We start from the raw sequence: 24,489 nt of genomic DNA on the forward strand, positions 1-24,489 counted from the left end.
GGAGTGGCGGCGGCCAATCAGCGCGCGGCTTCCATTTTGTGAGTTCAACTCCGAGGCTCCTGGGCTTCGCGAGGACGCATTTGCAGCCCCCTCTGCCTCTCGTGTCTGGCGACCGAGGCGAGGGAACCGCCTCGCTGGGGCTCGTAGTGGTGTATTTCATATTGGGGCTCTTTTTCGGGGTTTGTAATTTGGCCGTGGGTAGGTAATTGGCTGGAGCAGGGCGGCAGGGCGCGGCAGCCAATCAGCGCGCGGCTTCTATAGGGCTTGAGTTATTAGACGCTGATCTCAAAACATCCTTCATCAGACACCAAGGAGAGGCCAACAGATGAGGGGAGCCATTTTTCTGCAATGGAATTAAATGGCCAAGTGGGTTTTTCCTTTGTTGCAAATGGGGAATGTTTTTCCTTTGACTCCACCATCCAGTTCAGGACGCCTCAGTGTTGTGTTTAACATTTGTCAACAAGCTAAAGGACTCACTATTGGAAGAATGAAGAAGACTTTTTAAAAAGATCTGGATTTTTCCTTATGACTTGGAATCCATCTTTGTCTTGTATAACTAGGTCATAGCACACCATTAATGTCAGCAGTTAACAATTTTGAATTCCAAAAAACCTAAGTAAATGACATATTTAATTTTTTTCCTCTTTTTTCTTGGGTGGGTGGGGGGAGCTTGGAGCTATCTTAATCTGTATTCTCTTAACTGAACAATAAATTTTTAAATATATATAGTTTCCTCTATTAAACACTTAAACCTGGCCATTTTATTAACTCCTTCTCTCTTTTTTTAACAAGGTAATGTTTTAAATGTGTAGTTTTAGGACTAGCGAAATGGCAGCAACAAAAAATTGTAAGCAGTTGTTACTCTTTAAGTTTTTAAAAACCTTTTACATTGTAAGTACCCAATCCATTGTGTCCTTACGCAGTGCAGTTTTCATGTTAATGTTGCTGAGATGTCCTTAATTTTCTGAACCTTCATCTGCATGTATGTCTTTGTTGCTCTTGTCTATTATAAGCCAGTTAAAATGCTCTTAGACGATTTTGCTTTTAAAAAGCTAAGGCTTTAGCTTTAAGCTTTTGAAAATGTTTACAGCAATAAATGCTAGTCATCTTTCTTCCTAGTAACATGTACACTTTCTTTGAAAATTGATCAGTTGAAAAACAGCTCTGTTTTTCTCGTCTTGGTAGAGGGGTGGGTGAGGGAAAGGAAGACCTCTTTGTGTAGAGACTGAAGCCGTCACAGGAAACTAGATTAAAAGTGGAAAACAAGTCCTAGCTGGTTCGAGCCAAACACCAACGTTAACTCGCGGGTATTTTCTATGGTGGTTGGGATGGCCGTGTGTCTTTTTGCCTTTTGTTTGACTTGACTGTGTGTTTTCGCCTTTTGTCTCTTAATGACGGTCACACCATTGCTATATCGAGAGCAGTAAACAGCCCTCAGCGAAGTCGCCTTTTGCCAACCCAACCCTGGAAAGTTTGCAGAAGTGGAAGGAACAGAAAATGCCATGAGAGTGTAACTTACAAAAAGGTAACAACAACAAAAAGGCACCACCATTCCCCTAAATATTCCCAACTAAACAATTCCCCCCCCCAAAGATATTTACAATAACACCTCCAAACTCTCCGCCCAGCTTGATCTTCCAGACTCCATGGCACCGGGGTGAGCGGGTAAGTTAAAAAAAAAAAAAGTTCCTTTTGCCCCTTCGAGGAAATTATTTTATTTTAGAGCAGGCCAAGGGCTGCAAATGTGTGGGAGCTGAGGGGAGAAGGAAGATTCTGGAGTTTTATGTTTGGCAGCCGGATCGGGGAGGGGTGGGGGCCCCGAGGAGGGCTCTTGGGACCTTTTTTGCCCCTTCTACCCAGGAGGCGAGAAGAATCTCCCCCAACGACCCCGGGCATTCAGGGAGCCGCCTGCGCTCGTCCCTCCCTTTTGTAGTTCTGAGCCTTGGTGGGGAGAAGAAATTGAAGTGCTTTGGAAATACGGGGGCGCAAAAGATGAGGAGACCTCCCCGCCCCATCTAGGGCCTCCTTCCCTTTTGATTGTGGGGGTCTCGCACTCGGTAGCCGGCTTTTCGGGGCTCCGGGGCGCGCCTGCGCTTCCTAAACAACAAAGGACAAAAGGCCGGCGTCCATGTTGGCACCATGACGCAGCATCTCTCCAGCCTGCAGCCCGCGCGCCGCCGGTTCTCCCGGCCGCGCTCGCTCCTCCCTCCCAAACACGAGTTTTATTTTAAGGTTCAGAGCCGAGCCACAGGCTGGGGCCGGGGGCGGGCAGCTAATGGCGGCTACTCTCCTCTTCCTCCCTCCTTCCCCGGTTGTCGTTGGGCGCCCGGAGCAGGCAGTGGTCCCTCAGCTGGGCCGGGTCCCAAGGACCCACGGGGCACAGCGCTCCGAGCCAGGGGCTGGTGGCGGAGGCCGTTTCGGGGGTCGCGGGCCTGGGGGCGTCGCGCGGCGGGACTCCCGCGCTCGCCTCCGTGGGGCGAGGCGGCCAGACGGGCGCCATTTCGCGCGCCGCCCGCGGCTCGGGCGGTGGCGGCCGCTGCGCGCCAGGCGGGAGGTGGGAGGGAAGCGGCGGGGCCGGGGGGGAGGGGAGGCCGCCTCCCGCGTTCCAAGCGGCTGCCTGTGTGGACGCCCCTGGCCAGGAGGCCTCGACTACCAGCGCGAACAGCGCAGCTGGCTCGGACCCCGCGCCACAGTCGTGGGGGGAGGGGGGGCGCGGGCACGAGGCCTCGCTCCACCGCCCGGCCGCGGGTGCTTTTCCTTCTTCCTCCCGCGAGGGAGCCAGTAGCAAAGGGCCACGGGGCTGGTCTGGGCTTCGACGTGGATCGGCCCCTCCGGAGGCCAGGTCCTGACCCCAAGCTGCACACCCGAGCCTCAGCTCCCAGGTCTGGCTCCCAACTGCCCTTTGTTAGCCGTGCTCGAAGCGCGGGGTCATTTTTTGTCCCCACTTTGGGCGTGAGGCCCTCACGGAAGCCACCGACGCCCGGATCTGGTTGTCCAGGGTGTGCTCTCCAACCCGGCCCTCTAGGGGCTGAGGTGGGGGGTTGGGGCCTGGGAAGGTTCTGCGGGCCTTCCCCGAGGCCCGGGGGTCGGAGGGCTCCCAGGTAAATCCTCACTATGGCCCTTCTTGGGAGAAGGGTTACGGACGGGGCCGGCCTTTGGAAATGCAGATGAGTGGCCTCCTGCTGCTTGTCACCCGGGCTGAACCTTCGTGACTCACCCACCATCCCCCCTCTTACCCATTGCGCAGTGAGGACTGCCTTGGCAGCTGGGAATAGGGTGGGGGAGGGGGAGATTTGTAAGTCTCCTTTTCTGTCCAGGAGATCCTGTCCAGTTTGTGGCCATCAACTCCCTAACAAATCCTCCCACTTCCCCCCCCCAACCTCCCAGGCTCTTGGCCAGAGAAGGGGCAACAGGCCATACCCCCAGAGTGGACCGTCCTCTGGACAGCAGGAGCAGGCCTAGTTTGACTCTTGAGAGTCCTCCCACTAAGGTAGGTGTAAGCCCTTTTGCAGCCTGGGAGGGAGATTTATTTGGGGGGCTTTGGCCCGGAGCCCCGGTTGGGCGTACACCTCAAACCCGCTAGGCTAGTTCTGCGGCCCCTCCCCCACACAGATGTGTGGGACTGTGTGTGAAACCGGCTGCCTGCTGGGTCCATCCATCCCGCCTGTCAGCTTCTGTTGTCAGAGTTTGGGGCGTGGAATTCTCTGCTGTATTTAGTAGCATAGGACAGGCTGCACTGGCAAGTGTTTCCTAGTGGTGTGTTTTGTGGTGGGGGGAGGGCCCTGGATGCCTAGAAAGATACTGTTTGCTGCCCAGAAGCAGGGCCTTCCCTTCTTGCCCCCAGTTTGGGCACGCGGAGTGACTGCTTGAGCTGCTAGGGAGGTGAAACAGGACCTGTCATCTGAGCAAGCTTCCTCTGTGAGGAACAGGTTTCTTGACTCTTCTCCCACTTCCTGGGAATTCCCACGATTCCCTCCCCACCCCCACACCAAAACGACCCGTTTCTAGAGCCGTACATATCAGCTAGCCATTTACCTGCTGTACCTTGCATGTGCTGCAGTCTCTGAGCCCACCTGCACAAGTGGGTCTAGGTCAGTGATTCTCAAACTGGAGCATGGAGCGGAATCACATTTTAGAACTGATTCAGTAGGTGGGGCCTGAGAACTTGCATTTCTGACATGCTCCCAGGTGGTGCTGCTGCTGCTGTCATCTGGGGACACATTTTAAGAACCTTTGGGCTAGCTAACACCTGGGGTGTTGTGAGGATGCAAGCTCTGTGCTTGGCAGAGTCGCTGGCTGCTTAATAATGGCAACTCTCTCTTAATTCTAACGCAAGCTGTCTGCGCAGTTTCCCAGTGTCTTTTGTCTCCAGGAAGCTCCACAGCTGGAGATGGTATGGCCCTTGATCTCTGACCCTTTCCCCCCTGTGGTCTCTAGTATGTAATGACTTTGATGAACCATTTGGGGTTTGAACTGACTCTCCTTTGGGCTGCAGATCAGCCCTGCCCACTTTTACCTGAGATTTGGGGGAGTCTGTAAGGGCTTGACCCTGAGATTTTGTTTGGAGCCATTGTGGTGCTTAATCAAGGGAGGCTCTTAAGTCAGGTGGCTGTGGGCTTGAATCTCCACTGTGCTGGTGACCTTGGGCGGGTCTCCTGTGTAAAATGATAATGATGCATGCTGAAAAGGGTGGTGGGAGGATTATTTGCGATTAAAGCGGCTGGCCTCTCATTTAGGCTTCACACTAGTCGGCCTCCATTCCGATGTGGCTGCAGGGCATGGAGGCTGGGCTGGCTGGCTGCGAGCTCCTCCCCACAGCCCACCCCAGAGCACGTGGCAAAGCCTCAGGGCAGAGGGGAAGACTGGCTCTCCTTGGGAAGGGAGCCAGCGTCATTCTTCCTCTTGTGTAGTTTGAGTTCTGATCAGGGCCTGCCCCCAGCTCCACAGGCTGTTCCATGAGCTGTCTTAATTGGGGGTCACTCACCCTCCCGGAGAGTATAAGTGACTCGCCCAAGGTCACGAGGTCACCACCAGCAGCCAGGAGAGGGTTCCAGGTGTCTTGACTTCCAGCCCAGCGCCTATGTCCATGGCATCCCCTAGCCCCAGCTGTCTGGGTTATTTTGGGCTCCCTCCCATGCCAGCTGTCTGCTGGCATCACTGCCGGGAGCTGGGAAAGCTGTCTGGTTGAAAGTAACCTGGAGGTGCTCTTGGCTCTTCTGGCTGCCATGCCTTCGCCTCTCCAGTCCCAGATACGCTGGGTTTGGTCCATCTTGTCCTTTGCCAGGAGGAACGGCATGCACCCCACCACACCTGTCACCAGTCTCCCTTCCCCCTACCCAGGGTGAGGGGGAAGGCTCCTGGTATAATTTGATGAGCCTCTTCCCTCCTTCCGCACTCAACCCCAGACCTAAGGTCTAAGTTCCGCTCTGCCTTTGATGAAACCATAAAACTCTCTTGATCCTCAATGACCTTTGTGCCGCCTGAGGGTGTCTTGTGTCCCCTTTGGATAGAGTCCTTGAGGCTCCTGGGGCAGGGGTCTTTACCTGCCTTGGGAGGCAGATTGTTAAATGATTTAAACCCACCCTCCCCTTTCAGCAGCTGCCTGGAGGGCTACAGCCAGTTCTTCCATTCCCTCCCTGGGACCAATTAGGGAGCAATTAGGTGCTAAACTGGTCTGCTTGTGATTCTTGGAAGGGAGAGGTGTCCCCATGACCCAGAAGGATTGTCATCAGCTACTTCCTCCCCTCTTGAATTCTCTTTCACCTCCTCTTTCTAATTTTGTGTCCCCCCCCCCACCCAATTACCTCCTGGGGACAGGGAGGGACTGGAGCAGCCTGTGTGTCCTCAGGCTGTTGTTCCTTCTTGCCAAGAGGGTAGCCCTGCCCACAGGTCACCCAGGGAGCCAGGGGCGGGGCCTATCCTGGCACCCTGCCGGTGGGGCTGCCTAGAGGGCCACGCCAGCGGAAGGGCGTCCCCAGGCAGGAAGGCCGCTTGACCTGCCTTACTACTGGATGCCATGGTCCGGCCTCTTCCGGCCCATCCACCGAGAGCCCCGTATGCAGTGCGACCTTTTGGACCCTCTGGGTGGAAACACAGCTTTTGCCTGGACTGTAGAGAGCGGCACCCTGTCATTTCAAGGCCAAGGCCACCTCAGTCAGTGCTGTCTCCAGCTGGCAGTAACCTTGGCAGTCCCTGCCCTTCTGGGAGCAGTGGTCTCTCCATGTGAACCAGGAGAAGGAAGTTAGCCAATAACCTTTTGAGCTCTTTCTGATCTATCTGGCTTTGTGAGGGGAGCTTTTTGTATGGCAGTGATTCCCCAGACCACCTCCTATCTCTGGGACCCCAGAGGTATACTAAGAGTAGCTTAGTATATGAAGGCTCCGCTTCTTCAGTGTCACATGGAGTAGATGACCGTCAGGTGTGTGGTGACCTCGCAGGATGCGCGGAGGCACTAGGGAAGTGGCATTGTCATGAACTTCCCCATCCTAAGCGGCACTGGCCAGACTTTGCCCTGACAAGACAGAAGTGGATTTGGCCCCTTCTTTCCTGGGCTCAGTTGGCCTTGTTATGGCACGGGCCAAATGAGTTCACCCCGCAAATGCCACCTGGCCAGCTCCCCTAGGCTTCTGTGTCCCAACAGCTCTATGGAAGAACCAGTTTAAAGCATCTTTCTTGCCTTTCTAAATCTCCAGGAATTCCTGGTGAATAGGAGAACTGGGTCCTCAGAACGTCTCACAGGTAAAGGAGTAGGGCTCTCAGGCGTGGGGGTGTGCCCAGTTCCTCAGCTGGCTTGCCTGGCCTGGCTGCCTCTGAGGAAGATTCCAGCAGCTGGCCTAGCTGCTGGCTATTTTTAGCTACAGATCCAGCCCCTGCACCACTGGAGCCGGGTCCAAATCAAACATGCTCCAGACCGGCTGGGGCTGGGGTTCTGCCAGACTTTTGACCAGGCAGGGGTGGGTGGGTGGGCTGGGGCCAGTGTCAGCTGTTCTGCTGGACTCAGGAAGGGCTGGGAAGACTCACTTTTCCTCTTGTTCCCTCCCCTCAGCTTTGTGTAAGTGGTTCTGTCATAAATCAAAATTGTAGCTCCATTTCTCAGATGGAGAGAGTGAAAACTGAAGTCTAGGGATTTTGAGGCTAATCAGGAGCCCTCCCACAGGCTCATGAGATTAACCCAGTTTCAAGTGACAGCTTGCTCAGAGTGGGGTGACCTTTCTAAGTGAATTCCCCCCAAGCCCCTTTCCAGATGAGCCAGCCTCCCTCCCTCTCTTGAACTGTCCTAGTCCCTCCCTGAGCTTTAGGGTCCCTGCTGCAAGGTCAGGCCTGAGGTGAGAAGCCTGGGGCTGGCTGCAAAGGTAAGTGGTCCTCCCCTCACTCAAAGCCCTCTTTCATCCTCCCCCCTCCTCCTGTGGTCCTGGGGTCATTTCTGACATGTCTCTGGACCTGGTTTCCTCCTTTCCTACCAACCTCAGGTTGCCTCACCAGCCAATCACAGCTCCTCCCTGGTCACCAGAGAGAGCTTGAGGGCCCAAAACTGGGCCTGTTCAGGAGCCTTCTGTCCAATGCCCTGGTAGCCAAGTCTTCATGATATAATCCCAGTTTCCTTGGCAACCGCGTCTGGCCTCCCTCCTCACTCACTCCTCATCCAATGCCAAACCTGCTGATGTTTTCCAGCCACCATGCATTTGCCCAAGCTGGGTATTGATCTACGTCCACTGGCCCACCCTCCAACCCTGCCAAGCTTAGTTCAGGTGCCACCCGGCTCTCAACCTCTGAACCCCATAGGAGCTCTGGTTTCTAAACTGAGCATCTCTGAGCTCCTTACAGGCATGAACACAACTGCCTCTCAATAAACTTGTGTTGCAATAAAAAGAATGAGTTGCTGTAAATTTGTCTAGGGGTGCTTGACCCAGCCGATGCCCCTTGGGTGACGGGGTAGGGCTTCTACCCAGCGACCTGGAATTGGGCCTTTCCTCTTCCCAGCTCTGGCTCTTTTTGGGCTCCCACAGGCGGTCGCTGCTACCCTCTGGTGGTGAGATCCTGCCTTGCAGCCACTGAAAATGACCCGGCACTTACGGAACTGCCAGGTTGGCAATTTCCTCCCTGAAGTGAAGTTTACCTCATCTTTGCTGAGAACTTGAAAATTGGGAATCTTCAGGGTGGGATTGGGGCAAGAAGATCCTGAGTCCTGCCAGCCTCTTTCTGAGGAAACTAGCAGTTGGGAAGACCCTGCCCACTCTACTCAGCCATGCCCCAGTCAGTGCCTGTCTTGCCACTCAATTGCGGCAGGGGTCCGTCCTCTGCCTCTCCTGACCAGCGGCCTGGCCTGGGCAAAAGAAGTCAGCCTAGTGTCACAGGGGTAGTGAGTGAGTGCTCAATAAAGAGCTTTTTTGGTCGGGGAGTGAGAGGGTTGGGGAGAGTCTGGGATGGAGGACGTGTGGCAGCTGGCTGGAGAACAAAGGTCTGGGTAGGAGTTATCAGTCTCCAAAGTGGACTGTTGGGGGCCTCAGCTGATTTCAACTAGAGCTATGCTGGCTTTCCCCGTCCCTTCCTCGACGGTGTCTTGCTCGGTTCACGCCTATGGCCCCAGGTAGAGGCGCTCGCTAGCGTGGTTCAGAGCAGCTCACCTCCCCAAGCCGCCCGCGCCGAAGCGATCGCCCAGCAGAGGGCGCCAGAAGTCTACCTTGCGTTCCTAGGGAGGTGGGGGTAGGTAAGCGGAAACGCTATTCCCCACCCCCAACCCGCACCCACACAGGCCCCCGGAGGCCCAGGCCGGTGGGCAAACAACCACCGTGCCAGCATTTTCCCTGGCATCACCAACCTACCTCCTGTGGGGAAACAGGTCACAGGTGGACTTCCCCCAGGTCACACAGCTAGGGCGGGACAAAGCTGGGGGACTTTATCCGAAGCTTGAAACCAAGGCTCCAGGAACCCGTATGTGTGTGTGTGTGTGGGGGGGGGTGGGGGGGAGGTCAGTCCGCCAATCAAAGAGTCGCTGTCTGATTGGCCAAGCCGTCCAATCAGAGCCCCTGCCAGAAGGCGGAGCCTGCCAATCAGTGGTGGCCCGCAAGGAGCGACGGAAACGATCGGATCTTGATGGTGGGGGACTGGGCCGTGATGGCGGGGGAGGGGTGGGAGCTGCGGTTGCGGTTAAGCATTTCATTTCTCAGTTACCTCAGTTTCCCTCCAAATGAGGGGCGAAAGCCCCCGGCTGGAAGGATACTGAGGCTCGAAGTCGGCCCGGTGGCTGCCTGGCAGAGGCGGCCGTCTCCGAAGGGGCGGGGCTTATCCTAGCCCCACCCCTGGGGCCCGCCCCCTCCTCAGAGCGCTCAGTCTCAGCTCTCTGACCCGCGCGCTGCTGTCAGTACTGCGGGCTTTGGGCTATGGATGCCCCCGGGACCCCGGCCCACACCGCCGCCCCAGGCCTGGGTAGGAAGGAGCTGAAGATCGTGATCGTGGGCGACGGCGGCTGCGGCAAGACTTCACTGCTGATGGTGTACAGCCGGGGCTCCTTCCCCGAGGTGAGGCTCGCCAGGGTGGCTGGAGGCGGGTAGGCTGGGGGAGGTGGAAAACGGACTTGGGACCACTGTGGGAAAAGGACGGTCCTTAGCCTGTGCCCGGAGCCCGGACCCCGGGTCCCCGGCCTGCGCGCAGAGAGGCAGCCGCCACCCCGGGACTCCCCTTCGGGAATCCCAGAGCCCAGATGGGTGAAAGTGGAAGGTTCGGGGAGTCCAGCTGGACCCTGGGATCCCGCTGCATCCCTTAAGAACCAACGCGATCCCTTCTCCGACAGCACTACGCCCCATCTGTGTTCGAGAAGTACAAGGCCAACGTGACCGTGGGCAGCAAGGAGGTGACCCTGAACCTCTATGACACCGCCGGTGAGTGCCTGCACGCCGAGGGTTTCAGGGTCCGCCCGGAGGGTTTTCCCCGCTGGGACATCCCCGCTGGCAGGCCTGGCTGCCAGCCTTGGCGGGGCCCTGACAGCCATCACTCCGGGAGGCCGCGGAGGGGCGCTGGCTGGGAGCCAGGTGACCACCGCCTGGCTGGTGGCCTTGGAGGCCAGGGACCTCAGTCGCCCATCTGTAAAAGAAGTGAATTTTGAACGAAGTGAGCTCCTGGGCCATCACCCAGCGCTGATGTGCTGAGAGTCCTCAGCTTGGTTCTTCTTCAGTGGTTCTAGAAAATCGTGGGCTTCTTTCTGTTTCGCCTGTTGCCAGGATTCCGTGTTACCCGCTGTGGTCTCTTAAGATTCTGTGGGCTGCAGATTTGAGTCCCCTGGTGCTAGGATTCCGGGGGCTGCAAATTTGAGTCTCCTGGTGCTAGGATTCCGGGGGCTGCAGATTTGAGTACCCTGGTGCTAGGATTCCGGGGGCTGCAGATTTGAGTCCCCTGGTGCTAGGATTCCGGGGGCGGCAGATTTGAGTCCCCTGGTGCTAGGATTCTGTGGGCTGCATTTCTGGGTCCTATGCTTCTAGAATACTCTGGGCTACAGATCATAGCTTGTGACTTCCAAGAGTCTGTGGCCAACAGTCCTGAGACTCCCGGGTCCTGTGGACGCAAATTTTGATTCTTACGTTTCTGGAATGACATAGGTTACAGTGATTCTGAAATTCTGTGGACTATAGTTTTGAGGCTATGGTTCTAGGATTCTGTGGCTACGGTTCTGTGCCTTCCTGGTTCCCTGGAAGAAACCTGGCACAGAGCTCTAGGGAAGTCAGAATGTGAGGTTCTCTCTGCCACCTGCAGCTTCTAGTGGATTTCGTCGGCTTGCATCTGAGTCATTAGAGTCCCTGTGGTTGGGGGAGGGGTGGGAGGTGTACAGCCAATGAGAGGATTTGGGTAACACTGGTGGGTCGTGGGGGCTGCCTACCCTCAGGGAGCTTCCATCCTGTCCTGGCTACCCTCTGAGCTGAGTTAACATTAGGGAGCAAAGGTCAGGATCCCCAGCTGGGGCCTCACCCAGCCTCTGTGACTCAATGTTTAGTGACCTGCGTGAAACCATGTCATCAAGTGCCTGCCCTTTCCCCAGGCAAGCCTTGTACTTAGGAGGTGAAGTCTCCACCTGGCTTTCCAGACAAAATCCAGACACAGCCCTCCCCCTCCAAAGCTACCAGAAGCATCTCTCACTCCACCTGGAGAGGATCAGGAAAGGGGCTGACCCAGCCCCAGACCCCAACTGCTGTTCCTGACTTTGGCAGGCTTTGTTGTGTGGGTGTCTCCCCCTTTGCAGTGGCCTCTAAGGACCTCCCCCTCTTGTCAGATGAGGGCTGTGCTGGGCTGCCCCCAGAACTGGGCCATGCTTTCACCCCTTGAACTGGGAAAGCTACAGGCTTCTGAGGAATTCCCAAGGGTGTGGCTGCAAGAGCAGTAAAAATTGTGGTATGTCTGAAACACTTGGTTTCACGTGTTTCCTGTCCGGCCCCAAGGAGGGGCAACTTCATTAACTCCACTTTGTGGGTGGAGCACTGACGGCCCCCCAGAGAGTCAGGGGAGTTTTTCACTCTCTCCTCCTTCCTCTGCCCTCAGGATGTCTCCGGGTTCACTGTTCACCTAAGCCTCCCCCATCGGACCCAGCACTTCTGGTCTTTCTGGCCTCTCCTAGAGAAAGATGCTCAAAGAACATGTCGGGGTAGATTGTCATGTGCAGGTTCTGGAAAGCTTCTACTTCGTGTAAGAAAGGATTTGCTCAAAGAGCTGCTTTAGGAGGGACAGAGGGAGCTCCGCCCCTGAGTCATCAGAATTGTTCGACCACCCAGGGCCCCAATCCTGCCAGTCCATGTGCTTTGGAGTCAGACCTGGGCTTTGATGCCGGCTCCCCTGCCTCGCTCGGTTTTGCCATCTGTAACCAGGCCTAAAACAGTGGTGAGGAGTAAGTCAGGTCCATGTGCTGTGCAGCACCCAGCACAGGGGCTGGGAGAGGCTCGCTAAGTGTTGTCAATGTTATTTTTTAGCCTCCCCCGCCCCCATTCAGGCCTGCTGAGCTCTGGGCCCGCCCCACCCCTGCTTTCCCATCATGACTTTTCCCAGCCCTTTGAACTTCTCTATGGAGTCTGGGGGAGTAGGCTGGCCCCACAGGCAGCAGGACAGTGCAGGGAGAACTGTGGCTGCTCCCTCCTCAAGGGTATCCTGCTGGGACAGGGCTGTCACAGGGCTTGACCTGGGAAGCCCGCTGGGGAAACCCGCTGTGGGGAACTGCGTGAAAGCGAGACTAGGTCATTCCTTTTTGGTAAGCCCGTACCCAGCACGGTGCTCGTCCTAGAGCGAGGTTCGTGGAATGAATAAAGGATAAATCTGGATGCAAATGTGCCCCTGGAGAAGTCCTGTGTGATAAAGGCAATGACATTCATCTCTACCTGTGGGGTAGACAGGTATCAGGAGAACATGGCAGAAAAGGATGGCGAGGTGACCAAATAGAGAAAGATAGAGAGTGGGTAAGCTGGAGATGTGTCTAGTAAAGGTTGTAGAAGGTTCTAGAACCTGATGGGCTAGACCCCATGCAAGAGTGGGGGAAGGCGGGGTGCGGGGAGGCATCTTTCCAACCAACCAGTGGTGACCAGAGCTCTGGGATGGGTGGCACCCCAGAGGCTGAATTTCTCCACACCCAGGACCTGGCCACAGGGGCCCACGTGGGAAGCTAGTCTAGCGACTTGTCTTCATCCTGCGGAAGCAGTTACAGACAGCGAAGCAGCAGGAGCGTGGATGGAGGGGTGTCGGAGCGCTCAATGCTCTGAGGTGAAGGAGGTGGGGGCTAAGAGCACCCTTTTCTTAGCAGTCTTGCCTGCTGGCCCTGACACCCTCAGAGGCAGGAAGCTGTGGTGAGGTCTGAAGTTTCCTGGGCAAGGGGAGGCGGGGTGAGGTGGGATGTTAAGACACCAATCAGAAATGGAGTTATCTGGGCCTTGGGCTGGGGTGGGGATTTCTCAGGGAGGTGGGGCACTGTGGTCCCCTTCCCAGCCTGAGATGGGAGTAGGAAAAGGGGGGGCCAGAGGACTTGCTAAGACAGGAATCAGGGACAAAGGGGTGTCTAGGAACCAGGAGCACTGGAAGCTCAGGGAGCCAAAGCTGTGGGTGGTCAGAATGCGCTCTCAGCTCGGGCCCCACCTACTCCGTTCTCTGGGGCGGACAGGCGGGGGGGGGGGGGGGGGGGGGGGGGGGGCGAGTCCCAGTAGCACTAGTAAAAGTGGCTTCCTCTTCGGGCAGCTTCTCCTTCTTACGCTGCCTGCACCCTTCCCATGACCAACACTTCAGCCAGAGCTGGGACCCGCCTGCCCTGTGTCTGTCCCTCCAGCTGATTTGGGTACCACTGTGGCCTGAGAACACCCTCTCTCCTCCACCCAGCTTTGGGCTTTAGAGACCCCTGCCCCCAGAAAGATGACAGTTGCAGCAAAGCTCCTTCTCACAAAGGAAATAACCCTCTTGTGAAGTGAGAGCCTCACTTCCTCCCTGCCCCACAGACCTTTCCTCACCAGAAATAAAGGTCTCCTTCTGCACAGAACTCTGGGCATTTTAAACATCTGAAGCCTGTCTGCAGAGACCGGAGTAGGACCCCTGGGTGCCTGTAGACAGGTGACTTGGCCCCTTTAAGTCTTAGCACCACTGTGGGTAAATGGGGAGGGTAATAGTATCACCTGTAGCTGGAGGCCTCCTAAAGCTTGTGGGTCTAAAGATCCAGGGTCAGAACCCCCACCCAGGCCCTCTGTCCCTCCGAAATTTCTATTTCAGCAGTAACCACAGTGGCAGCGCCTCACCTGTCTCCAGCATTACTCAGCCTAGAAGTCCTTGATTTTCAATATCGGGCAGGGTTCTCATCCCCTTTCCAGGTAAGGAAACAGGTCATGGAACGCGAGTCAGTGCAGCCTGGCCCTCCTGACTCATATGGGAGAGTTGTCTAGGACATTGCACCTCTCCCGAGATGTGAGGTCAACAGCACCCAGAAGTCTATCATCTGCAGGCCCGGTCCCTGTGTGGAAGCCCACACTGAATCCCGGGGAAAGCCATGCCAGGCACAGTCAAACCAGGAAAGCAACCGGGAGGAGGAGGTGAGATCTGGGTGAGCCAGAGTCCCTCTCTTTCTTGAGATGCCTGTTGGTAGTCTTTTCCTCACCTGGTAAGGGCTGGGCTTGTAGGATGAGGATAGCTCCCTACCCTTTGGGGTGGACTGAGAGAGGCACCCCAATAGTCCTGCTGATGGTCTTCTGTCATTTACAAAGCTTCCTCTGAGTTATGTGACCTTGGACAAGTCACTTTACATTCTCTGTGCTTCAGTTTCTGCATCTGTAAAATGGGGATAACAATAGCCCTATCTTATAGAGTCATAGTGAGGAATGATGAGTCAATGCAGTTAATTCTGGTGGGGCCTGGCATATGATGAGTGAGCACAGCTGATAAATTTGCTGATGTTAAACATTTTATTATTATAGGCATCAGGGTTCATCTGCTTCTCACATATCTGTTTCACAGATGAGGAAACTGAGGTCCAGATGTTAATTCGCAATTGGGAAGGCTGGAGAAGGCTTCCTGGGAGAACTAGCACTTTTAGAGTGGCTTTGCAGGCAGCTGACCTTGGACTTGGGGACTGAGTTGGCACTCTTAACTCTCAGGGAGCCTGCTTATGACCTTGAAAGATGTCCCCCTCAGCCACGTGGGCTCCTAACAGGAAGAACCCTCCCTGCCCAGCTTACCTCCTGGGGCAGCTGCTTAACTTAACACAGGTGATGGAGGTGCAATGACCTTGCAAACGCTGAGAGCCATGGGGGTTACCATCACACTTCCTTCACCCACTCATTTCTTCCTTCATTCACCAAACGTTTACCAAGCTCCCCTGTGTCCCAGGAATAACAGGGAGCAGCACAGAGACAGCACCTCATGGGGGAGACCAAAAAAAAAAAAAAACCAAAACAAAAATAGTGACATCAGGTAGTGATAACGTGCTAGGAGGAAAAATAAAGCCATGTTTGTAGGTGGTGGGACAGACCGGGAAGGAGGCTGTTCCAAAGCAGTTGGGAAAGGTGTCTCAGAGGAGGTGACACTTCTCCAGAGACCTGAAGGAAAGGAGGGAGGAGCCATGCTGCTACCTGGGGAAGAGTCTTCTAGAAGAGGAGGGAACGGCAAGGGAGGAGTTGTAGAGGTGGAGCAGGCGTGGCCTGATTTCCTCCTACAGCCCTCAACAACTCTGCTGAAACCATCACAGCTGAAATTGCCAAACCCAGGGGCACCTCTCAGCCCTCGTCTGACAAAGAGTCGAACAACTCCCAAACACCCAGCTGATACTGGGCGCCTGCCAGCTGCCAGGAATCATTTTCGACAGATGTGGCCCCTGCCATCAAGGTGCTTACAGTACCCAGGGACACAGACAGTGAATGAGGAAATACAGGAGTACAGACTGTGGACACTCAGGGTGGGGGCCGACTGCCAGCAGTGAGGGGAGGCCTGAGGAATGAGCTGGCAGGTGAGGGAAGACAGGTGTGTGGGCACAGCAGGCCGTCCTACGACTACTTGTCCTACCACTGCTTGTCCACTCCCGCCACATTTCAAAAAGGGGGGGAGAACATGTGCTCCGCCACCGTTACAAGCAGCACCACACATGGTAGAAGCCCAGAACCTATTTTTGCGCAGTGCAAAGCAGAATACAGCCTTGCTGTGTTTTTGCGGAAGGAACACCCAAGTTAGCTTGTAAAGGACTGAGGTTTCAGTCCTGGCTCATTCACTGAGGCAGTGACCTGGGGCGGGTCACGTCACTTCCCTAAAACTCGTTTCTTTCTCTGTAAATGGGAGTGTTCCTAAGTTCCCCAACTCGGCGGTTGCTGCCAGGATTTAATTATTTGTAGGGAAAAGCATTCTGAAAAGGACATCAAGTACAGGGTGGTATTATTAACTAGAAGTTGAGACAAGGCGATGATTCTGCAAAAGGAAATAAAGTGGATGGTCAGTCTGAATGACTGAAAATAAAATGCTAGGAAGAAAATGGGAAAAATGAGGGAAAAGCTTTCCAGGTATAGAGAACAGCAAGTGCCGAGGCTCTGAGACAGAGCTTGGTGGATTTGAGAAACCGAGGAGGGCACCTTGACTGCACTGCAGGGAGTGAGGGGTGTGGAGGGAGGGGGATAGGGGCTAGGTCGGTGGGCCCCTGTCATGTGGACAGACCACTATGTTTGGATTCTATCAAAAGGGCAACAGGGAGCCATCCAGGGTGTTTCAGTTGGGAGGAGGGGGCAGGATTTTACTTGTTTTAAGATCCATCCTGCTGCCGGGTAAAGGATGGATTCATTGAGGGGCAGCAGGAGACCAGGAAGGAGGTGGCATGGGAGACCTCCGGTGGCTTGGCCGAAGATGGTGCCATGCTGTCCAGAACTTTCTGCAGTGGTGGGAACATTTTACACCTGCGCTGTTACAGTGGCCGCTGGCCCTATGTTGGCAATTAATCACTTGAAACGCAGCTAGTGTAATGGAGAATCTGAATTTTTAATGTTAATTTAAATAGCCACATGGGACTACCAACTACTCTATGGGACAGCAGAGATCTAGAAAGGCATGGACAAACGTTAGGGGAGGGGACAGTTTGGGGACAGAAAGGGGAGGAGATGCGCAGGAATGGCATGCTGAGCTGGTTTCCCACTGTCGTACAAGGATTTCTCCAGCTTCGTGGCAAGGAAGGCAGGAGGGTCTGAGTGCACTGGGCCCCGACTACCCCTCGCCCCTTCTTCACTGCTGGGGGAATGTTGGCTGCACGACAACATGGAGTCTTCCTGGCCCAGCCACCATCATGACTGTGGCCACCATTCACTGCACACTGCCAGGGGTCCCTGAGTAGAAGGGGAGTCAGTGGGGAGAGGGTGGCTGTGCCCTGTCATCAGTGGGGGGCCAGAAGCAGGCTACAGGATGTGGCCTGTCCATGCTCAGTGGAGAGGCCACTTGTCCTGAGAGGCCTTTGGCAGGGAGGCTGTGCAGGGCAGGCTGGCGCCACCGGGGCACCCACAGGCTGGAGGGAGGGATAGGGTGGGTGATTCCTGGGCCTCCCTGTCCCTGTTCAATGGAAAAAAGTCATTATCCCTTTCTGCAGAGGTGGCTGGGAGGTCACCAATGAGCCTGAAACGCTGTCAGCTCTCACTGTGGGAGTTTTTCAAAAATACTGGGCATGACGATTAAGTACAGCATGTGATCCTGGGCCTGCTTCTGGACCAGGGGAAAAAATACTAGAGGACGTTATTGGTGAAATCTGAACATGGCCTGTGGACCGGATCAGTGTTGCTTTGCCGAGTTTGATAGTTGTGCTGTGGTGGGTGAGAGATCGTCCCTGTTCTTAGAAAATCCTTAGGGAAGTACCCCTGCGTGAAGAAGCCCAGAGTCTGTAGTTGCCTCTGAGAGTGAGTTCTTTGTGGTTTTTTTTTTTTTTTTTTTGCAATTTTTCTGTAAGTTTGAAATTGTAAATTAAAAAATTGAAAGGAAAAAAAATCCACGCCCACTGCTCCTCTAGCCCAGCCTTGGGCTCTAGCCCAGCCTTGGGCTCTGAGTCCATTGGTGCTGGGGAGGGCCCAGCATCAGGAGCTGTCAGTTCTCCCCAGGTGACAGCTGCTGTGGGGGGTGGATCTGGGCGGGGAGCCTGCTTGTCATCTCCAGCTGTCTACCCCCCTAGCATTTGCTGGAATGGCAGGAGTAATTCCACCTGAAGCCATGCACCGCTCAGCTTGAGGGGCACCCTCCCTGGTTAACTGAATCTTTGGCAAGGTGGGGATGTGGTTTCAGAGTCTGTGCTTTCAGCCTGAGCACCGGGGCGGGATGGGGGAGTGGAGCGTCTTCAGCATAATTGCTAGCAGCTTTTCGAGCATGCGCTCTGTAATCAGGCCCAGCTCTGAGCACCGCCTGGGTTTCAGCTCGCGTAATCTTTGCTACCATCCAGGGCTGCCACCTGTTTTTCAGATGAGGAAACTGAAGCTTAGAGACAGGAGTCACTTGTCCAGGACACCCCACCCCCTTGCCCATCTGAGCCCAGACAGGGGACTCGGGTCGACAAGGAAGGGGTGCCTCCCTGACCCCCACCTGCTCTCCGGTTTCAGGGCAGGAGGACTACGACCGACTGCGGCCCCTGTCCTACCAGAACACCCACCTCGTGCTCATCTGCTATGATGTCATGAACCCCACCAGCTTTGACAATGTCACCATCAAGGTGAGGCCTGTCTCCCAGCCAGCCTGCCTCTGGGGCCACGAACCTACTCCCAGCCCTAATGCCCAGCCTCTCCCTCCACAGTGGTTTCCTGAAGTCGCGCATTTCTGCCCTGGGACACCCAGGGTGCTCATTGGCTGCAAGACAGATTTGAGGAAGGACAAGGAGCTGCTGCGGAAGCTGCGGGTGGCCCAGCTTGAGCCCATCACCTACCTGCAGGTCAGCCAGGGGCCTCTCCCTTGCCCTCCTCCAACCCACCACCAGGAGCCAGCGTCCTTGGGCACAGCCATAGCCAGAAAGGCTCCCAGGCCTTTGGCCTCTGTAACTGGGGTGCCCTAGTGGCCTTTCGGACAGCTGAAACAAAAAGGATTCTAAGAATAATACTTTTAAAATACTGTTGACAGCCCCCTTATCTGAGCATTTTACATTACATACCTCATTTAATCCTTATAACCCTGAGGCAGGTACTCTTACGTGTTCCCCATTTTATAGGGGACAAATGAAAACCCCGAGAGGTTCAGTAGCTTGCCCAGAGCCCCGTGACTAACCTGAAGTGGTGCTAGGCAGCTGTCCCAGTCACGCTGCCTCCCAGAGTCTGGGATATTATCCACCATCCTGTCCCGTCTACCCGATGGGCAGGCCATTGTATGAAAGCAGGCTGCCCCTAAGAGGCCTGGGCAAAACCAAACCCCATGGTTTTCTGGGTGAGGCACAGGAGAATAAAAAAGGAACAGAGAGGAAAATAAAATGTAATAAAAAGAGTAGCATTAATAAAGTAAATTTGTTTTAGAAATAAAGATATTTTTTAGTCTAATAGCAGGCTCAGTTGCCTAAATTATGCTTTCGAGAGGGAAGTACGTTGGAAGCCCTTGCTCTCTTGGGGCCTTCAACTATTCTGACAGGCCTGCCAGACACAGCCCCCAACCCCAGTTCTCAGAATTCAGCCCCCATTTCTGCCTGAGGCTGGACACAGGGTGGGGTGGAGGCCAGGATGGCCCTTAGCCAAACAGACCCTTCTGTTCCATCCACACACACTGGTGGAGGCTGGCCCTGGGATGGAGAGAGGGGCGCCACACCAAGGCCTCCACCCCGAAAGAGCCCCCAAAGCCAGCCCCAAACCCACAAGGGGCTGTCAGGAGGCAGTCTGTGTTCCAGGCCCCTCATCTAATGCTGGCACCTCCCCCAACTCAGGGCCTGAGCACCTGTGAAAAGATAGAAGCTGCCCTCTACCTGGAATGTTCCGCCAAGTTTCGGGAGAACGTGGAGGACGTCTTCCGAGAGGCCACCAAGGTTGCCCTCAGTGCTCTGAAGAAAGCACAGCGGAAGAAACACCACCGGCCGTGCCTGCTGCTCTGACCCCTGCAAGGCGGGCCATACGGTCCTCGGAACAGAACTGACAGGGCTCAGGTGCCCAGGCTGCTCCCTGGATCCTGCCCCTCCCCGTTTTCAAAGGGCACTTAGGGTTGGGCGTCTCCAATGCCTGGTGTCTGAAGCCTGTGGCGAGACTCTTAGAACATTCTGGAGCTCCCTCTTTTCCCAGCTGGGGCTCTGACCATGAACTCACCTCTGGGGTCCCACGGGAGCTGTGGCCTGCACAGTGGTGGGTGAGGGTGCCTGACTTAGTCCCTCTGTACCCTAGAACTGGCATTTGTCCCCAGGACTCAGGAGTGCCTCTTCACACCTTCCCCCCAGCCATACGTGTCCCCCTTTGCACTCCAATAAGGTACTGAAAGCCTGTGCTTGAAATGACAAACTACACTGGATATGTGGGTAAATGGGGATTTGGCAGCAGTCCCCACGGCTCCCCCAAGCCTGCTGCTCCCTGGGCTCCCGAGATAGGCACAGCTGCATCCTCCAGCTTCTTGCTTCCTTCCCCCAGGAACTCTGGGGTCACGATGGGGCTGGGCCTATCAGGAGAACACAGGCAGCAGCCTAAATATGGGGGCCAGCACCACACCCACCCACTCTGCCCTTCTGCCCCACACAGAGGACAATCGCAGCCTTCGCCTCTGCTGCCATCTTTTAAGAGCTGAGCGCACACACGCAAGACAAGAACCTCTCAGAAAGCAAAACAAACACCCTGGACCACCCACCTGACCCCAGCTCAGGGTCTCCTCACCTGCAACACCCCCCACTGCTGGATACGCGAGATGAAAAGTGACATCAGCCCCTGATCTTGGGCAGGTCAGTTCTCTCTACAGACTGTTTGCCTGTCTGCAAAAGGATGGCACCGGCTCATTTAAATAGTCATCAAGCTCCCCCCTGCCCCTCACAGCCACCATTTCTGTCAAGATGTGTTCTGGAGCCTAGACCATCCCGGCCTCCTTTAAGAACGGACTTCATCGATCCCCTGCCGCAAATGCACTGAACATTGTTCCAGAAGGTCGGGAGTTGGGGGAACCAGGAGTTTTTAAACAAGTGCCCCCGGTGATTCTAATACCCCAAAGACCGAGAGCTGCCTGGTTCCTGAGTGGGCTCAGGTGTCAGCGTTACCTAAGGTGGGATGATGGCTTAAGGCCTGCCTCAGCCGCCGCCCTGCCCACTGTTGTGACCCCACTAAGCCTGAGCCTCTCTAAAGTCAACGCTAGGGAGAGATTTCTGAAGTCCACCCCACCCCACTGACATTCCCCACGACCCTGCCATGCCCTGGGGACACAACAGCATGTTCATACCAAGGACCTCTTATTCTAGCAGAATCCAAGGCCTTGTGGACAAATGATGGTGTAGGACAGAGATGAGCAAACTATGGCCTGTGTGCCAAATCTGGCCGCTGTGTGTTTTTGTAAATAAAAGTTGTATTAGAACACAGCCATACCCATTCATTTATGCATGGGCTGCTTTTGCCCTATAACTAACTGTAGGCTAAAGTAGTTGTGACAGACCAGCTGGCCTTCCAAGCCTAAAAGTTACCATCTGGCCCTTTACAGGACAGGTTTGCCAACGCCTACTCTAGGGCAAACCCAGGTACCTAAAGGGCCAGATGGGAGGCCCAAAGAGTGAAGTAGGGCAGGGACGAAAGGGAATGGTGGGGCCTGCGGCAAACCAGAGAGTAAGCCCACCACCCTAGACAGGCAGCTCAGGCCAGCCACGTGCTGCCCTGTGGGGAATGTTGCCAAGTCTTTCCATTTTTCTAGGGAAAACAGGAATCTGGATTCTTATGTGTAATCTTACTGGGGGGAGGGGGAATTTCATATTTTAAAAATGTAATTAAAAAATCTGAACCCCTTTGAGGGCTGAAGCATGGCTGTGGACACAGCTGTGAACTCTGGTCCAAAGGGGATTTGTAGGGAAGTAGCTAAGGGCCTCTGATGCTCAGGTATGGGAGAAGGGGCAGAAAATTCAACCAAACCTTCATCCCCACCCCCTGAATTCAGAATCTAACATGGGGTGACCTGCAGACCTGCCCCTCAGACTCTTCCCCCCATTCTAGAATCTCTGAGGTGGACAGCTGGGTGACCTGCATGCTGGCTGAAGCCCCAGTCAGCACTGAGGGTCTTGGTTCCACTCTGAGTGCTCACTGCAAGATTCGGGAAGGTGGGCTGAGGGGTTAGGGATTAGGAAGCCCCCAAGAGCAGACCCAAACTTTCAGCATCAAATAAAAAAACACCCAAATGATGCAGAGGCTGGGGCGCCCTCTGGTGGTGACCCTCAGAAAACCCTCCCAACCGGCCCTCCCCTCCAAGTTGCTCCAAGAGCCAAGAACCCCAGGCATCAGGGAGGTAGGGCTGCTTTCCCCCCAGGTGGCCAGCAGGCAGGAGACGCGGGAAGCACAAAGAGCAGGAGGCACAGACAGTGGTTCTCCGAGAACTTAAATACCGGCCCCACAAGAGCGGAGGCCGGGGGAGGTGGGAGCTTACAGCAGAAACAGTGTGCCCGAGGGAGGCTCCACAGGATGCCCAGGGGCTTCCTTCCACTCCCACCTGGGATCTGTAAGTAGCAGGTCACAAGTCCAACCCCAGGAGGCACGTCCACATCCCACCCTGAGGTGCTCATATGATGGGAGTGGAGACAGAGAGGCTCCCTAAGGCTTAGCTTCCCCGTCTGGCCAAGAGCAGCAGGGGAAGGTCGGAGAGTCTGGGGAGGAGGGGAGGACCGGATATTAAATATGTCATAAATAGAAAGGCTGGGCAGACAGGCAGGGCTCACATTCTTCTGGTTCAGCCGGGGGCTAGGGCCTCGGCCCTGCTCCCTGCGAGGCCGCTGGCCCCTGAGGTCACTGCTGCCAGGGGCCACTGGCACTGCTGGGAGGAAGTCGGCAGCCAGGGTGCCGACTGGGATCCCCCTGCAGTCTCAAAGTCTGGGGGATCGAGGGGCATGGTCCGTGGCTCACGGCTTCTTGGCCTTGTTTCTGTTCTTCTGGAGTTTGGTGTGGACGACTTTCAGTGTGGTCAGGAAATTGCCGAGGAAGAGGACCAGGAATGTGAGCGCCAACATGAACACCTGGGGAGGGCAAGAGCAGAGGGAAAGGAGGAAAAGGCTGCCAGCTCTGATCGGCTCCCTCCCTCAAGTGCCCACCCCACTCCTGGACCTCAGAACCGGCTTAGCACAAGCTACCCACAAACTGCAGGGTTTTGCCGGCGGAAGGCAGAGCTCTGGGCCAACTAGATGAATGGAGGGAGTCCTTAGGGTCAGGCAGGGTCTTCAGGGAGAGCGGGGGCTCCTCCCTGGGCATCCTGTAGCACTCCATGGGGTGAACCTCCTAGGTATTTTCAGACCACTGAGGGGCTTCCTGAATTCCCTCCCACCGGCTTCCAGGCCCCAGTAGCAGAGAGGTCTGAGCAGCAGGGCCTCATAGAGGGGGTCGAGGGGGAAGGGCACGCTTGAGAAAAGAATTCTCCCCAAGCTGGCTGGCCTCTGCCAGACCCACCACCACCCCTGCCATATGCACACACTATACCTGCCATTCTCTGCATTCCTCGTGGCTGGAGAGCTCAAACAGCGTCACTGCATTGTAGAGCTGCCAGAACTGCAGAGAGGAGAGGCAGGCACTGCTCACCCCACCCGATTCCCCTGGGGACCCACGTGAGAAAGCCCGGGGAGATGCACCACGACCCCTGGCTTCTGGTACCAACTGCCCTGGTACACTGACAATGCCCCCAAAAGAAACTGGGGCACCTTAGGCCACAGTAGCCTGAGGGCGAGTTCTGGCTTCTGCCTTTGGCCTCCCAGGACCCAGGGGCTGTCTTAGCTCCAGGACCCCACGGGGCCCAATTCAGGGATAGCTGGTGAATGGTGGAGAGGCCTGAGGACCTTCTGTTCCCAAGGGTCGGCCCAGAGCAGGGGATACCCAGAAACTCCCAGGGGGACTCACGTGGCCACAGAACAGAAAAGGCAGAAGGAAGGTGAGGCCCCGCCACATCCAGGACTGGAATCCTTCTGTGGAGAGGAGGGAGGGAGCAAAGGACCCATGTGAGGGGGTTTGGTTGCCCCCACGGCCCTACCAAGCGCCCCCTGCCCAGCCACGCCAGTCACCCTGAGATTAGCCAGGCATAAACACACACTGGGCGGGGGAACAGCCTTCACCTGTTACAGGTACCTGAGTGCTCACTATGAAAATAACCCAGAGAACGTGCGGAACACCTGTCACCAGGCCGGACTGCTCTCATGCTTCAAGTGGCCATGAGCTAAGTGAGCTGGACCACACTTATGAATGCTGATGTGCCGGGCCTATGTTTGCAGTAAGTTCTTTAATTTGCATTTTATAATGGATCATTTGACTGCATCATTTCAGTTGAGTCTTGACAAAGTAGAGCCTCCTTTGCAGAGTAATTCAATGGAAACGACAATCACAAAAGATAGAGTTTTATTAAAAATAGTTTCCCCTGAAAGTTTAGATGGGGGGGTCTCCAAGCTTTTCTGATTGGGTACCCACGCCTGTGAGTTAAAAAGGTTCCGCATTCATCATACATAGTATCTGGAGGCATATTACACGGAAGTTATCCGTGAGCAACACCAGGATAACATTGTATTGGTTATAAAGCATAGACAGAAAATAGATGCTTAAAAAGGACAAGAGAGATTGAGGGCACACAGCTGGCCTCACATTTGTCAGCTGAAATAGAACCCACGAAGAATTACGGAAAGCCACTCGGGTAGAGGCCGGGAGCCCTGGCTTTGTGTGTGGTGGGTCTTGTGATGTCCTTACTGGCACATGCTCCCCGTCTGGGGGAGCGGGCAGGGGCCAGTATATGTCCCCCACTCCCCAGGTGGGCTACTCACCCACCGTGAGGTCCAGATGATTCCTCTCCCCTAGAGCCCTCAGCCGGTAGAGGCAGCCCCTCTGGTAGTAATATTGCAGGAACTGCACACAGCCTGCAGGGGGAGCACAG

At 55.3% G+C, this 24,489-nt stretch overlaps 2 protein-coding genes and 1 long non-coding RNA gene across 3 annotated transcripts in view; 2 read left to right on the top strand and 1 right to left on the bottom strand.

Annotated features, from left to right (window-relative positions):
- Positions 1 to 51: 51 nt before the first annotated feature.
- Positions 52 to 6,947, top strand: LOC117017484 (uncharacterized). Its single transcript, XR_004422088.1, has 3 exons — positions 52 to 1,525; positions 1,629 to 1,665; positions 3,388 to 6,947. It is a non-coding gene; the product is annotated as an uncharacterized LOC117017484 (long non-coding RNA).
- Positions 6,948 to 9,157: 2,210 nt separating this feature from the next.
- On the top strand, positions 9,158 to 21,227 carry RHOF (ras homolog family member F, filopodia associated). Its single transcript, XM_033097748.1, has 5 exons — positions 9,158 to 9,518; positions 9,791 to 9,878; positions 18,054 to 18,163; positions 18,245 to 18,379; positions 19,352 to 21,227. The coding sequence occupies exons 1-5, from the start codon at positions 9,381 to 9,383 to the stop codon at positions 19,514 to 19,516; spliced, it is 636 nt and encodes a 211-aa protein (XP_032953639.1). The 5' UTR covers positions 9,158 to 9,380; the 3' UTR covers positions 19,517 to 21,227.
- A 728-nt stretch (positions 21,228 to 21,955) lies between these two features.
- The window catches only part of TMEM120B (transmembrane protein 120B), a 33,913-nt gene continuing 31,379 nt past the window's right edge, over positions 21,956 to 24,489 (bottom strand). The window contains exons 9-12 of the mRNA XM_033097747.1: positions 24,380 to 24,472; positions 23,472 to 23,536; positions 23,058 to 23,126; positions 21,956 to 22,600 (exon numbers count right to left, since the gene is read on the bottom strand). Coding sequence (XP_032953638.1) covers positions 22,487 to 22,600; positions 23,058 to 23,126; positions 23,472 to 23,536; positions 24,380 to 24,472 — 341 coding nt within the window. The 3' untranslated portion in view covers positions 21,956 to 22,486. The remainder of the gene's footprint in view (positions 22,601 to 23,057; positions 23,127 to 23,471; positions 23,537 to 24,379; positions 24,473 to 24,489) is intronic.

The sequence above is a fragment of the Rhinolophus ferrumequinum genome, chromosome 25, assembly GCF_004115265.2.
Source record: "Rhinolophus ferrumequinum isolate MPI-CBG mRhiFer1 chromosome 25, mRhiFer1_v1.p, whole genome shotgun sequence".
NCBI classification, from domain to species: domain Eukaryota; kingdom Metazoa; phylum Chordata; class Mammalia; order Chiroptera; family Rhinolophidae; genus Rhinolophus; species Rhinolophus ferrumequinum.

Coding starts and splice junctions, on each gene's coding strand:
- RHOF (XM_033097748.1), top strand. CDS start 9,381: ATGGATGCCCCCGGGACCCCGGCCCACACCGCCGCCCCAGGCCTGGGT. Junction 18,164..18,244: donor TTGACAATGTCACCATCAAG/GTGAGGCCTGTC, acceptor CTCCCTCCACAG/TGGTTTCCTGAAGTCGCGCA. Junction 18,380..19,351: donor AGCCCATCACCTACCTGCAG/GTCAGCCAGGGG, acceptor CCCCCAACTCAG/GGCCTGAGCACCTGTGAAAA.